The sequence below is a fragment of the Acipenser ruthenus genome, chromosome 54, assembly GCF_902713425.1.
Source record: "Acipenser ruthenus chromosome 54, fAciRut3.2 maternal haplotype, whole genome shotgun sequence".
In the NCBI taxonomy this organism is placed as follows: Eukaryota; Metazoa; Chordata; class Actinopteri; order Acipenseriformes; family Acipenseridae; genus Acipenser; species Acipenser ruthenus.
In genome coordinates, this window is record NC_081242.1 from 5828849 (window position 1) to 5844196 (window position 15348).

The window sequence follows — 15348 nt, forward strand, 5'->3', positions numbered from 1 at the left end:
CCTAGGTTCAGATTTTCAAGAATATTGTGTAAAAATTTAAATACAATGTTGAATTTGGTATCGTGCCCAACAAGGGGATTAGGTGAATTAAGTGGATTGAATTTAAGTAAGCTGTAGTAAAACCCACAATAACTTCTCTTAACTTAGGATCATGAACACAGAAATTCACAATTGCACCTCATTTAATGTTGACTGATCATGTACTTTGTCAATACAAAAATGTAGTCCCATTCTAAACAAAGGAGGAGGCTTATTTTTATAGTGCTGAATAATTTATTTTTATATTAAATTAATATTGTAGTACAATATTACAGTACAGGGGTGGGTACTAGATGCTTTCGGGGGAAAATATCTCCCAAATGAACAGAAGAAAATGGGGGAATGGGAGTGGATGACATTCGGCCCAGCTGAGCTTGTTTGGTTCCTGGTATCTGTTTGAAGGATCCTGATTGATTAGACACATTCAGGAGTTACAATATATATATATGGATGTTATAAACATCAACAATTTACTCAGGCTCCACTAGTGTTTTCCACTAGTCTAACAACTTTGACAGTTATTAATACAGCTTAGTTTGGGTGAGAAGAAACCAAGCTTGTCATTTTGCAATCTTTAATTCACATTGATCAGAATCTTCAAAAACTTGTGACCCCAACAGCTCAAAGTAAACTATACATGAGCAGCTAATCTGAAGTGTTGTAGTAGCTAATCCATCACATTTACCAGTCAAATCTGGTGTTCCTCTCTGCACATCCATAATGCTAAAAACCCTCTCTTTGTACTGCAGAATACAGGTCTATCAGGATTAACTGTTAGCTTAAAACAAAATGGCTAAAATTGCAGTAGAAGATCGCCATAGAATTGTTTCTGCATAAAGAAAGAAAAATAGAGTGAAGTAGCATTGAATTGACAACTAAACTGGCAGAAGGCACAGGTGTTGTCCATCCATCAACAGTACACTTTGGAAATCAGGACTTAAAGGATGTGTTGCGGTAAGATAACATGTTAAAGGGGAACGAGACTAAAATGCTAAAATATGCACAAGAACACAGAAATTGGATTGGGAAAATGGTCAAAGGTGCTTTGGACAGACGCGAAACTTCTAAAGAGCCTTGTTTGAAGCCAACAATTAAGCATGGAGGAAGTTCAATTCAAGTTTAGGGGTGCATATCCACAAGTGTTTGAAAATTGATGGTATATTGACAGCAGCAAGGTACAAACACATTTTAATCCACCATGCTATCCCCAGTGGTGCAAGACTTATTGGTGTAAACTTCATCTGGAATAATGCTGGAAACAAAACATCTGGAATAATGCTGGAAACAAAACATCTGGAATAATTAAAACTTATTTGCAAAAGAAAGAGGAAGCTGGAGTCCTTCAACGCATGGAAGGGCCCCCTCAAAGCCCAGATCTCAACATCATTGACGCTGTATGGGACTATTTGGACAAAGAAAAAGTAATAATAATCCCAGCATTTTAGATGATCTTTGGAAGTGTGCAGCACCATTCCACAAGAGTTTATAACACAATGATTTGAAAGTGTCCCTAGAAGAATTTCAATGGTTTTGAAGGAAAAGGGTGGACATACTCATTATTCGTCTGTCAAGTTATATTGTGTATAAATGTGGTGATTTTAAGAATTAGAATTGATTATTTTTCAAAGATATTTGCATTGAACAGAGTTTACTTATGCATCAGAGTAGAAAAATGCAAAATGGCTGACTTGCACAGCTGTGTGTGTAATTATATAATTACACTCTCTCTTTGTTGGCATTATTAGTCATTTTAAAGGGGTTGTTTAGTAACCCTATCTCTCAAGTGGTGCATCTTGTAGAATGTGCAGCAGCAAATGTAGCGGGTATTCGTAAGAGTGGTGGAGTATGTATATGAAACTACGGTCCAAACATGCTCACGTAAATCTGCAAATTTGAATTTCCTGGTTTTTCCTTACAGCAGCTTTTAAGAGAATCCAGTCAAGCAAGTTGCATACAGGTGTTTTCAGTTTTATGCAAAAGCTGGCATTGGACCCACACCATTATTTTAAAAAAACACCCAGAAAACATGGACGCAAGAAATGATAATTCTTGTTTGTATGTTTTAGTGAATACATGCCCTTCAGTAATTTGGGTTTTGCCTTTTTAGCAAAACATTTTGTTATACAGTATAACTACAGTGTTGCCTACCAAGATACCCAATTAAGTCTTCCACCCATTTTCAGAAATGTGTAATTATTTAGTTGAATTGCAGTAAACTTACTGATAAACAAATTATGCAGTGAAAGGAAGTAAAACTTGGGTAAGCTCTGCATTGCTAAAACAGTTCGTCCTGTTTGCTGCGATTGTTGATCTACCCATACACAGACTGTTGCAGTCCTAGAACTGTCACATACTGCTTTATTAATATAAATATAATGTGATGCCACTATATACAGTCATCAAATACATGGTATTTACATTTGCCTTTGCTCTACAGTGCAACACTTGCAGTAAATTGGCGTTGCCTGTCCACTCACACTGGTTTTGCTTGTACCCACACTGGTCTGGCATATATGGAGAAAGCAAATGTGGCTTTGTAACATGTACCACGTAGGTGACGTGAAGGTATCGGCTGGAAAGGGGTCACTGCAAATAAATCTAGCCAACGTAACATCTGCTTGTCAGCATATAAATAAATATCTTTCCTCTTAGGAGGTGCTCCTATATGCGTAGACTACTGTAGTTACAACGCAGCAATGGGTAACCCGTCATGTCTACACTTGGTTAGAACTGATAATCATGTGTATATATACCGACTTTCAGCAGGCCTTTTGAGATTCTGTAATAGGATTTGCAGAACATTGGGTGTAGAAGCCCAATTTTGCTGTTCTTGTGGTGGTGACTCAGCTAAGTAATGTGACACAGGAAGTGTTTCCTGGTAAATGGAAAGGACTGCCTTGAGATTGCCCTCTGCGTTACTGAGATCCCTGTACTAGCATGCCATACCGCTGACTACAGTACATAAGAAAACGTGCGAACGAGAGGAGGCTGTTCAGCCCATCTAAGCTCATCTGGTTCCTAGTAGCCAATTGATCTCACAACTTTGGTAAGTTGTGTCTTAAAGGATCCTAGCGATTGTGCCTCAACAACATGACCAGGTAATCTAGCAACGTACAGTAAAAACTTACTGAAAGGCCAGCTCACAATTAAATAATGACTTGTTTCTGTAGGGTGAAGGTTCTATTTTATACAGGGTCATTCTTAACGCACTATACAGTAGGTACTCAGGAATGTTACCACGGGCGCATTCAATAGAAAAAGCGCTCCAGAGCGTCTGAACGACCTGCACACCGACCCTGCTACGTAACGGTAGAGAATCTAGGTCCGAGCTGCATCGCTGGAGGTTCAAAGTGGTCAACCAGCAATATCGGTGGGGTGGGTGCCTGCATATTGATTTTTTTTTTTTTTTTTTCAAATCTTGATTTGTATGACCAACACACTAAGTAAATCTGTTGTCATTTTAGCTTTTTAAAACCGATTTTATGTTTTTTTTTTTTTTTTAAAGTGACGATTGTATTAGAAACTTGTGCCTCAAGATGTATAACCAAAACAAGTGTCCAATTACAAAAATACAGTTATAGTCATCACATGTAAAAGTACAAAAATTGCAAAACTTGCTAAAAACAACTTTTAGTACACAGTCCAGGGCTTGTAACCAGAAGGTCACCGGTTCAAATCCCACCTGGCTGACTCACTGTGTGACCCTGAGCAAGCCACTTAACCTCCTTGTGCTCCATCCTGTGGATGAGATGTTAAATCAATGTCCTATTGTAAGTGACTCTGCATATAATGCACAGTTCACAGCCTACCTCTGTAAAGCGCTTTGTGATGGTGGTCCACTATGAAAGGCGCTATATAAAAATTGAGATATATTATTATTGAACGCACTCCAGATTGCATGACAGAATTATGATGGTTAAACATCACGCACCTCCAATTTATTATGGACAATGTCCTAATACACTGGAATCAAAGATTTTTCAAGGGCCAGGCTAATGGTAGAGCTCAGTTTGAACACAGTATTGCGTTGCTTTTTAATAATAATAATTTATTTCTTGGCAGACGCCCTTATCCAGGGCGACTTACAAGATATCACGTTATTTTTACATACAATTATTCATTTATACAGTTGGGTTTTTACTGGAGCAATCTAGGTAAAGTACCTTGCTCAAGGGTACAGCAGCAGTGTCCCCACCGGGGATTGAACCCATGACCCTCCGGTCAAGAGTCCAGAGCCCTAACCACTACTCCACACTGCTGCCCTTTTTAATCAGCCTCTGTATCCAATTCCGTGTTTGAAAACTGAAGAGCATTATCCAGTCCTGATCTGCATATCTGAGCTAGAATTAAGCTCGTTAAAATGCACATATTTTAAGACTTGCACTTTCGTAATTATGGACCCATTAATCTCCAATTGCAGATTATCAGTTGAAACCCTTTACTAGCATCAGGGCGTTCTTAATGGTTTCAGGTTAAATAGCTAATCCTGTGATTATAGTCGGTGCGTCTGAAGCAGAAATGCAGTGTGGCTCAATGGTCTCTTGACCTACTTGAGGGATATACCCTGCATTGGTAGTACATTTATTTGGGGTGTCACTGAACTTGTCAAACATAAATAAGTTGACAAACGAGAGGCCATTCTGTCCCTCTAAGCTTGACAAAAATAGTAATAACAGATTGAACTGAACAGACTTGACATTGAAATAGATATATGCATTTTTTTAACCATTGTTTTTTTTCTTCCTCCCCTCTCTAAATAACCCTGCTTGCTCATATTTGTTGACCTGCTGAAAGTTTCATTTCACAGGTTCCATTGTCCTTTTCTGATTGCATTTTGAATGTCGAAAGTGGATCGCTCTAGTTCTGAATCCTGTGCCTGCTTTAAAAATTATATATATCTATATATATATATATATATATATATCTATATATATATATATATATATATCTATATATATATATATATATATCTATATATATATATAAGATAGATAGATAGATATAAATTAAATGGCAGACACAATTCTAAACCGTAATCAACCGTTCAATAAAAATGACTTATGATTAAGCAAATGTTTTTGTCACAGTAAAAGTAGATATAAATCGCATAAATCAGTCAATTTCACTGAATGATCACAGCTACAAATAATATACATATTAAATATAGTAATACAACATATTGTAACATTTGGCTAAATAAACAGCTATTTTAATTTATTTCAACACATGCTTCTAGTGAAGTCATTTAAACAATAAGTTTTCAAACAATTGTAACTTTGTGTGTGTGTGTGTGTGTGTGTGTGTGTGTGTGTATATATATATATATATATATATATATATATATATAAATAAAATGTACACTGAAATGTAACTTTTAAAATAAATGTTTAAGTTGTATGTTAACTTTACACTGCTGCCAACTCGCTTCCTGTTTACACGCTGCGTGGAAACAATTGGCAAAATTCACGGGTGGAGACCATCGTGATAAAATCAAATTCTCCTTTATGATAAATGCTGTGTAATTTGTACAAAGTCATAATAAAATTGGCATTAACCAAGGTAAATACATATCTTGAATGACCGCCATGGTGAAAATTACAACAAAAAAATTGTGAAAATCAAAGCAGATATGACCTGAACTCTCGAAGTACATGAGTTTGTTCTAAAATATAAAAGAAAGCCATGAGACATACCAGTAGCCTGTATTTTACTGTAAATTGTTTGGTTTTTAATTTACTCGAAAGCATACGCTGAGGTTTCATGTTCTGTATTACCTCAGTGATGTTGCTTGCCCCGCTGACTTCTGGGAACGAGACGCTGTGAACCGCAGCCCTGCAGAGACAGACACTTGATAGCTTCTAGCTCTGAAGCCAGACCTCCCTCCCAGCACCCCCCCACCCCCCCCCCCACAGTGAGAGTACCCCACAGCAGCAGATAACATGGAGTGAGTCCCATTTCTCTCCATCTTGTACAGTTACCCCCCACCCCCACGCACACACACTCGCCCCTCTTTGGGCACATGTCGATGCTGCAAAACTTGCTGTTAAACATTTAAGATGACTGCCAGTGCAGGATATATCGGTTTGGCAGGTTGTATTTTAAGTTCTCTAGACCTCATCCATGTATTAGATTGATTTCTGTATTATCAATTTAGACTTGCTGATAATTGTAGCATTGTTTTGATTTTACTGGGTTGGTAATCCTTTAAAAATTACTTGTGCGTCCTATATAAATGTTTGACCAATTAAATCGGCAAAGAATTTAATTGATGACCTTTGGCCACATTATTAGCCATGTGACTCCCCTTTGTACTCCTGAGCTGGAATGAACGTTCTCAATTCCTACTTTTATCAAAAAGAAATGCGTTTTGAAAAAGTGTGGTAAACTGCCATAGAATACTTGGCTGTGGAGTGACATCTTTAACAAACGCTTGGCTGTAAAGATGTTAAGAAATCATTTAAAATAAAATAAAAAAAATATATATTCGGAGGGTTTACTAGCCAGGCTAAGATTCCTTAACTCTGTTTCTCTCTCTCTCTCTCTATAGTCTGTCCCCAACCAGCCTGATGGCGGGCAATATAACCAACAAGAACGACCCTCGCTCCCTGAACTCCCGCGTGTTCATCGGAAACCTCAACACCCTGCTGGTGACCAAGGCCGACGTGGAGGCCATCTTCAGCAAGTACGGCAAGGTCGTGGGCTGCTCCGTGCACAAGGGCTTCGCCTTCGTGCAGTTCCTGAACGAGAGGACCGCGCGCGCCGCCGTGGCTGGGGAGGACGGCCGCATGATCGTGGGGCAGGTGCTGGGTGAGTAAGGCTGGAGTCGGAGCGTCTTGAGCTAATAGATTGAAACTGAGGTGTCCAACGGTTAATCGCTCTTGTCAGTAGAACACAAGAAGATCAACGAATTAATGGAGGCCGTTGGGACCGTCTTTTGTAACAAGCAAACGAAAAGTTCCGATACTGTTCCAAACACATACAGCATGGTAATCTGCTAAAGGCTACTTGTTGCACTTCCATTTACTTAAAATTTAGATTTGTTTCTTTGTAACGTTCTGTAGGCTGTTTTTGTGTGTGTTGTTTTTTTTTAACCCATTATTGATGGTTTTTAATTAAATAAGGTTGTATCATGCACTGGTGCACCTTGTTATGGGGACCAGATTTGAACACAGTATTGATCCGGGTCAGAAGGAGACATTCTTGATACAGGAGGTAGGCAGGACTTTTTACATGGTAGTGAGGGTTTTGAATTGTTTCACAAGCCTCGTTGCTGCCAAATTCACTGTGGTTATTTTAATAATTCGACTAGATCTGGGATTCATCAGCAACTCGGACAGCCATACTGGATCTTTCCTGTGATCTCCATTTCATTTTTTAAGCACATTTAATACTGCAAGTGAAGAACCCCATCTGGCAGCTTGGCTTCTGTTCATACTTCAGTTTTATTGACCTCTGTTAAAAATAAAAAAAAATGAAGATGACAAATACAGGAGTGTTTTTGCTGTTGTAAATTCTTGTCCAGTCCCCAGCTGGATTTTCCGATCCTCACAAATCTGTAGCTCTTGTGGAAGAGTCTGCACCTGAACCCCACTCCTACTTCAAAACATAGCTTTGGGGAATCTCCTGGGGGGTGGGGGGGTGGTATTTCTTGCTCTCCCCCCTCTGGCGATAGTCCAGTGTGGGGGATGTAAAAGCAAATGTACATTTGTTATATCCAGACACATTCTCGGGCACATACACTACAGACACAGATTTAACACATTCACTTTATTTTAAATGCACAATCGGTCAAATTTGAAACACAGACTTGAGTTCAAACGCATACAAAATGAAGGCTTAAACACTTTATATTTACCTATGGGTCTTGCACTATTGTATACAGCAGGTTGTTTGTTCAGAACTTCAGTCGCTACACAATCTCACACCGGTGGGGGAAAGCAGTCTCTAAGCAAGGGTTCCTCGCCTCGATAGTCTTGCGATTCACGCTTGGGCTGAGAACGTCAATCTTTGAAGCATGCTGGCGCACAAGTAGGCACAGCAGACGCAGAACTGCATTGCTGTGTGAACACATGCGCTCGGAACTCTTCATTTCCAAGTGAACTGTAAGTATTGCGGTGCATTTTAAATTATGAAGGAAGCATTTGAAAATTTGGAAAACGCCAGCTTGCTTGTGTAGTTTTACTGGAGCGCTCATTCATTGCACAACTTTTGATACAGTCATTTTATTATACTGATTTGTTCCCATGCAGGGCAGCAGCAGTTTTTGGTCGTCGCTCATTTCAGTTTGCAGCAGCCAGTGACTGGAATGAGTTTTAACAAAAGTTCAAATGAGAACGGTTCATATCTGAGGTTGCTTTTAGCTGTAGCGTTGACTCATTGCTGACTGGCATCTGTTCCCGCTGTGCTGCTGTTGAGTTTTATAATTGATTGTGTTTTTTACTTGTGTTTGTTGTTTGCTGTGGTGGTGGGAGCCTCTTGCCAGGTCGACATTGTAAATGAGATTTTTGTTCATAATGAGAGCTGATTGCCTGTCTATCCCGGCAGGATTGTATCGTGTTGTGCATCTATGTGGGCTGTTCATACAGGCTTGCTGGCTGGACTGCCACTGCTGTGATGCAGGCTGGTTAAGTAAAGTTTCTCTTAGTGGAACCTCAGCCTCGGGACTTATGAAATAGTGACAAGATATACTAGAGTAGTGCTGGGACAAATATCTGAATATTCAAACAAACATTTTTTGACATGTATTCGGATACAAATATCAGATGTTCGTATTCGCTAGAAAGGACAAAAATACCTTGCACTTATTTACTGCCTCACCAGAATTTGCGAGAAAATGGCAAATGAAAAAATAGCTCTGTGTGATGTAAGATAGATCAACACAGCAGAGCCTCTATTTAAAAGTTGTAGACGGCAAAAAGTAAACAAGCCAGATTATGCTGGCGCACGCATAGTGATTTCTGGGACAAAAATGCGTTATGCTGCTTTAGAGCGAGCCAGAATCTCATGGGACAGAAAAAAGGTAAGCACTTCATTCTGAAATGCCTCGCTTAAACAGGACCCGACTTCCTGAAAATGTTGTGTAGTGAGTTTTATATAGACTGTATATATTCTGTTGCGACTATGTGGAATGTAATAAACGAGAACCAAAACAGTGTTTTCTTTTTTTGTTTTTTATCCCCTTCACTTTTTATAATGCGATTTCCACGTTTATTTAATCAGGTGAAATATGGGTTATATTTTCTCAAACGTAATAATACAAAAAATAAAATAAAAAAACTCAATTTTACAAACACGAAACTAAAATCCAATTATCAATGTCTGTCTTTCTTTCATTGAAACATTGCATATTCTTTTTTTTTTTTTTAGCACAACAGTGTGTTGAAGAGACTTCTAGTTTTGAATAGCTATGAAAAACAGATCAGTGTTTCAATATTCTCACCAGGAGAGTTTAAAAGCCTCCCTGCGCGCGCAGGTGGAAATCGGGTTAGCTCAGTATTGCAGGGGATTTGAAGACACTAATCCAGCAAAGTAATCAGTTTTTGAATTGCCCTCCTTCTTGTATAGAGATGGCTGTAGACCCTCTGCACTGATGACAACACCAAAGCAGGACTCATTAGACAGGACATCTGCACTGCCAGCTGGGTATCAACACTAGGCTGTTTTTGAGTACACTTATTTTTTTTCAACAATCTCTGAATAGACTCAAACCTGAATTAACTGGCTACCAAAGTGATTGAACATTTGTGCCTGTGCAGAAACACAAGAGACTTAGGACAAAGGGAAGGAGACACTTCACACAGAGAGTCGTGAGGGTATGGATTGGGCTACCTAGTCATGTTGTTGCTATTGAATCACTGGGGTCCTTTTAAGACTTGATGAAGCTTTGAGATCAATCTGCTTCTCTGAACTGGGTGGACCGAATGGCCTCCTCCTCCTCGTTCGTTTTAGGACTATGCCTTCAAAAAGTGAAATTAAACAGCACTAGATTAAGGGAACACCAAATGCAGGTACTAGCGTTGCTTGAAAATGTAGATTTTTTCATCAGCTGTGGTTGGCAGGATATTGAGAGAGTGAAGGCGGGGACTTTTTTAATCCCTCGTGTTTTCACACAGAGCCAAACCTGTAATCACTCCAGTCCGGAGCAGGCTTGCCGCATGGAGACTGAACTGAGACAGAAAGCTTTTAGTTGCTCCCCCCCCCCCCCCCCGAGTTAAATTGCAAAAATTAAACACACAACGTGTAAGTGAAACTACAGTAATCTGCAGGTATTTATTTTAATAGCTTGTTTTTTTTGTTTCTCGTTCTTGTTTCAGATATTAACTTGGCATGTGAACCGAAACCTCATCGATCAAAGTCTGGGAAGCGCTCATCTGGAGACATGTATGGGTAAGAGTGGAATTTCATTGTTGCTTTATCTTCACAGCTGGGCACGACACTGGATAGCCTCCGACGCACCAGCCCACGCTGTGTGCGATCCTGAAAACTGTGCAACAAAATACAGTGTATACTGGTAGCTGACTAGCAATGTGAATATTTTAATTGTAAGCTGTTTTGAATCAAACAGAAAGCGTGTGGTTTCAGGTGGACGGAGGTGCAGTTGCGTTTGCAATCCATTACGTATAATTTACTTCAGGTCTTTTAACATTTCACATATCAAGCAGCTGAAAATAGAAAACCAGGCAAATGATTATTACTGTGTTTTTTTTTTTTTTTTTTTTTTAAATTACCTGTGGCAGATGGTTGGTTGTTTTCCCCTAGTGTATTGTGGCGCAGAAAATATTAATTATGATGCTCCAGTTTTTAATGTGTAATTAACCTGAAATAAATCTGGTCCCTTGCGAGCCTCTTCCCTTCCTTGTGACCTGTCTCATCTGTGTCGCAGTTACTGTGTCTCTCTGCTCTTATTTCTCATGCAAACTTGATTTAACACATTTCATTGAATTGAAAGACCCATGTTTAGTGTAATCAATATTTAAGTCTTAACCCTGTAGTGCCCAAGCATGTTTGAAATGAGAAAAGCTGCTTTTATTTATGTAACTAAATACCGTTTCTTGTTTTAAAAAAAAAAAAAAAAAAAAACATTTCCTGGCCGGTGAAACACAATGTACTGCATATGAATAATTCTGGCTTTTGAGGCTGGCTGGATTAAGAGGGGTGGCTAAGCATTGTAGCACATGTGATAGAGAAATTGGGATTACAGGGTTAATTTCCTATACACAATGCTTTACGCATTCTCATACACAATTACTTGTGGTGACCTTAATCTGATACGTTGCCAAACATGGTAACGTTAATCATTTAAAACACGTTTTATTAATCTAGTGAATTGCTTTTTTTTTTCCTCCTAGTTCTTCGTATGATCTGGATTATGACTTTCAGAGAGACTACTACGACAGGTAATAGGGTTTCTGCTCATTTTAAAGGGGTTTTCAAATGCCTCAAATCCAAAGATACTGTTACCAATCCATTCCAGGTGATCGAAAAAAGCTAGACGCTTTACAGAAGCCTGAAATGCATTTATTTGAGGTGTCACTGAACCTGTAGAGCATGCAACACCTAGTAATATAATATATCCATCTGTTCTAAGTAGTAATCCATATTAAAAAGCAGTTGATCAATCCGTGTTTTAAAAGCAAGGCTCTGTCCCCTGCAGGATGTACTCGTACCCGTCCCGCGTCCCTCCCCCTCCCCCTCCTCCCCCGTCCAGGCCGGTGGTCCCGTCCAAGAGGCCGCGGGTCAGCGCTAGTGGGGGTGGCCGTCGCACCAAGAGCAGCTTCTCGAAGGGCAGCCAGCGAAGCTCCTCACGCAGCGGTGAGGATCAGAGCACAGATAACCCAAGAACATGAGACCTGGGGTCAATTACAGTTGTGATTGTGAATTTGAAACTTGGCACACCTGTGTAATTGTAATTACCATATACTTGATCAATTACAGTTCAATGACACACCTCTCCAAGCTTAATCATTCACGGTTCCATGTGTTTTACATTGCGACCATTCTCATATTCTCCACCACTTTTTAGTGAAAAACAAAACAAAAAAAAAAGTATGTTTCTGTGTTTGTGACTGTTGTTTAATGCTTGGTAGATTTGCCAAATGTATTATTATATTTAGTACTAACGAGGATTCAAATCTATAGATTTAAGAATTGCATATTTTTGCAGTTGGCAAATTTTGCATCTAAACAAAGCAATGCTGATGTCGTTACTGGATTATACTGTTGTATACTGTGGAAATTTCACAGTGGCATATCTTATGTTAAGCTAGTTGAAATTTGTGCTTGTTCACATTACTAAAAAAATAAAATAAAACTACATTTATTTTGTAAGTTCACAATTACAAAGAATGTTTCACTCTTGTATCGTGATCCCATATCACATCGTTGTGAACCCAGCCAGGCAGGATTTGTAATTCATTCTCTCTCTCTCTCAGTGAAAGCTGATGACCTGCAGACCATTAAGAAGGAGCTGACTCAGATTAAACACAAGGTGGATTACCTGCTCGAGAGCCTGGAGAGGATGGAGAAGGACCACGGCAAGAAGTCGGGTAGGGAGGAGAAGGGATGCAACAGGGCTGGGCACACGTCGGCCACGCCTTGCTTCACTTTCTAATAACCAAGAACAAACCTCCTAGTGCAGGGGTGGCCAAAGCTGGATCTTCCACTGCTGGTCTTTGTTCCCTGGAGTAGTTCATTATATAATTTGTGTTCCTGCCTGTTAAACCTGGAGTGGAATGGCCTGAAAACTAGTGAATTGGCTTGAACGTATTACTGCTGAATTAATTGTTCATTTATTTTTGTAGATATGCAAGTTTATTTGCTTTTTATGCTGCATCTTGATTTTTTTTCTGTAAAGCAAACACTACAAAAGAATGAAACAGCTTAACTACTTGCTTTATACACATTGGTATATCAATTTGATGTTTTGAAATGAATGTTTCCTTACAATAATGAAACACTGTTTTGGGTGAAAGCATGTCACTGACAAATCGGGAAAGCATCCGATTTGAAAGCCAGGTGACCACGGAAGTGCAAGGCTATGTGAAAGCGTGTCTTGCAAACAACAGATGGCTTTAACCTAGTTTAGCACCAGAGATCTTATATTTAAAGCTAAAAAAACATGTGTTTCATGATCGATCGGTATGTACGACTATTATTATTATTATTATTATTATTTATTATTATTATTATTATTATTTATTTCTTACATAGGTAAACGCTATAGCAAACGAAAGGGTGGGGCGGGGCTGGAGATGCCTAGTGAGTGCTTTGTTGATATGCAGGGCCATTTAAACCCGTTTGACTGTGGAAAAAAATACTTTTAAACAGCGCGTCTAAAATTGACTGCGCGTGTGAAAATTAATTAGACCTGGCGTGCCTGACGTGCAATTAATTAATGGACCACAAAGGGTTAACCCTTAGCGGTCCATTTATTCAGCGCGTCAGGTCCAATTTATTTTCACACACGCAGTTTATTTTAGACGCTCTGTTTTAAAAGTGTTTTTTCACAGTAAAACAGGTTTAACCCTTTGCGGTCCATTTATTAATCGCGCGTCAGGCACGCCAGGAATAATTAATTTTCACACGCGCAGTTAATTTTATACGCGCTGTTTAAAAGTATTTTTTTTCACAGTCAAACGGGTTTAAATGGCCCTGCATATCAACAAAGCACACACTAGGCATCTCCAGCCCCTCCCCAGCCTTTTGTTTGCTATAGCGTTCAGCTGTGTAAGAAATAAATAATAATAATAATAATAGTCGTACATACCGATCGATCATCTCCAGATCACTCGTTTTATCACCAAACTCCTCAATAATGCGATCAAAGTCATTATTTTATTACTATAACATCTGAAAAAAGCTCTGCAAATGTCCATGATAGTCTCAGTGCGCTGACGCACTTAGCCAGCTTGTTTATTATGGACGCCCATTATCTGATACCTGATACCATGTATGACTATTCATGAAATACGCCTTTTTTTTTTTTTTTTTTTTTTTTTCCGACTTGTCTCGGCTCCTGTCGCTACCACTCGGCAATTGAATGGTTTTCTCGGCTTTTTCCGGAGAAAAAACGACTAAACACCCGTTTATTGCGTTGCTATAATGATGTCGGACCCAGTCCGACAAAGGACCTGTGAGGAATAATTGCAATGTCGGACCCAGTCCGACAATGGACCGCAAAGGGTTAAAAGGCACTGCATATCAACAGGACACTCAGTACTGCATCTCCAGCCCGCCCCACCCCTTGTTCACTGTATTCTTCACATACCTCTACATAGTAGTGCGTACCGATAAATCATCTCCTGATCACTCGTTTTATCACCAAACTCCTCAATAATGCGATCCATTTTTATTACATCTAAAAAAAAGCTCTGCAAATGTCTGATATTCTTTGAGCGCTGGATGCAGAAGCAGCTATCTTGTTTGTTTATGTCTGTGTTATCTATGTGGTGCCGGGGCTATCTGTATTCATGAGATACGCCCCTTTTTTTTTTTTTTTTTCGGCTCCTATTGGTCTCACTCGGCCATTGAATGGTTTTCTCTGCGTTTTCCGGAGAAAAAACGACTAGAGACCTGTGCCTTGCGTCTTTTTGATGATGTCGGACCAGGTCCGACACAGGACCGCAAAGGGTTAAGATTGATGGAATCCTTGTGCAATAGCGCTGTGTTGATCTGGTGTCCTGCTCCCCATGTGTAGATACGAAGAGCAGCAAGCCGGACGAGCCTCAGCCCCAGCACAGCAGCAGCAGCAGCAGCTCCAAGAAGGAGGAGGCAGTGAAGATGCAGAGCGAGGCGGTGGGAGACTCGGACGATGATGAAGGGGACCTGCTGGACGAGGAGGAGGAGGAGGAGGTACAGAGCGCTTTCACTGCCCTAGCGCCGTATAACAAACAACCATGCAGACCTGGGCTCCATTACAATAATAGAAACATTGTCTGCTGCAGTTTGCAATGGGATTTTGTTCAATTTCAATTAGTTACGATTATGCTGCAGTTATTTCAATTCCAGTTGCACTGAAGTAACATTAAATAGCTCCACACATTTAACACGGTTACTCTGTTTATTGTACCAAGCAGTACTCGCAGCTGCTAAACCTACTATACTGTAATATTTTTTACACTAAAGTGGTTGAAAATCCAAGAATGGTTCGCTCAGTGCAACATGGAACTGAGAATAATTACGCTGGGAAAGGTGTGTAATTGAACTCAGTTACGCAGGAGTGCGAATTACAATTACATTGGAATTACGAATTCCACAATTACAATTGTATTTTACAGTAGCAAACGCTGTCTAAACTTGTATTGAATGCAA

The 15348-nt window shown here is 39.6% G+C and overlaps 1 protein-coding gene across 5 annotated transcripts in view; it reads left to right on the forward strand.

The window, feature by feature from the left end:
- LOC117398178 (heterogeneous nuclear ribonucleoprotein C-like) overlaps positions 1–15348 on the forward strand; it is a 31830-nt gene that overhangs the window by 15250 nt on the left and 1232 nt on the right. For 3 of the 5 annotated variants that reach the window (XM_033997151.3, XM_033997147.3, XM_033997148.3), the window contains 7 exons: positions 5819–5983; positions 6587–6846; positions 10353–10425; positions 11388–11435; positions 11693–11850; positions 12471–12584; positions 14735–14889. In XM_033997151.3, the coding sequence (XP_033853042.1) occupies positions 5979–5983; positions 6587–6846; positions 10353–10425; positions 11388–11435; positions 11693–11850; positions 12471–12584; positions 14735–14889 (813 nt within the window). In that variant the 5' untranslated portion in view covers positions 5819–5978. The remainder of the gene's footprint in view (positions 1–5818; positions 5984–6586; positions 6847–10352; positions 10426–11387; positions 11436–11692; positions 11851–12470; positions 12585–14734; positions 14890–15348) is intronic. The other 2 variants (XM_033997149.3, XM_033997150.3) reach the window with 1 other exon arrangement.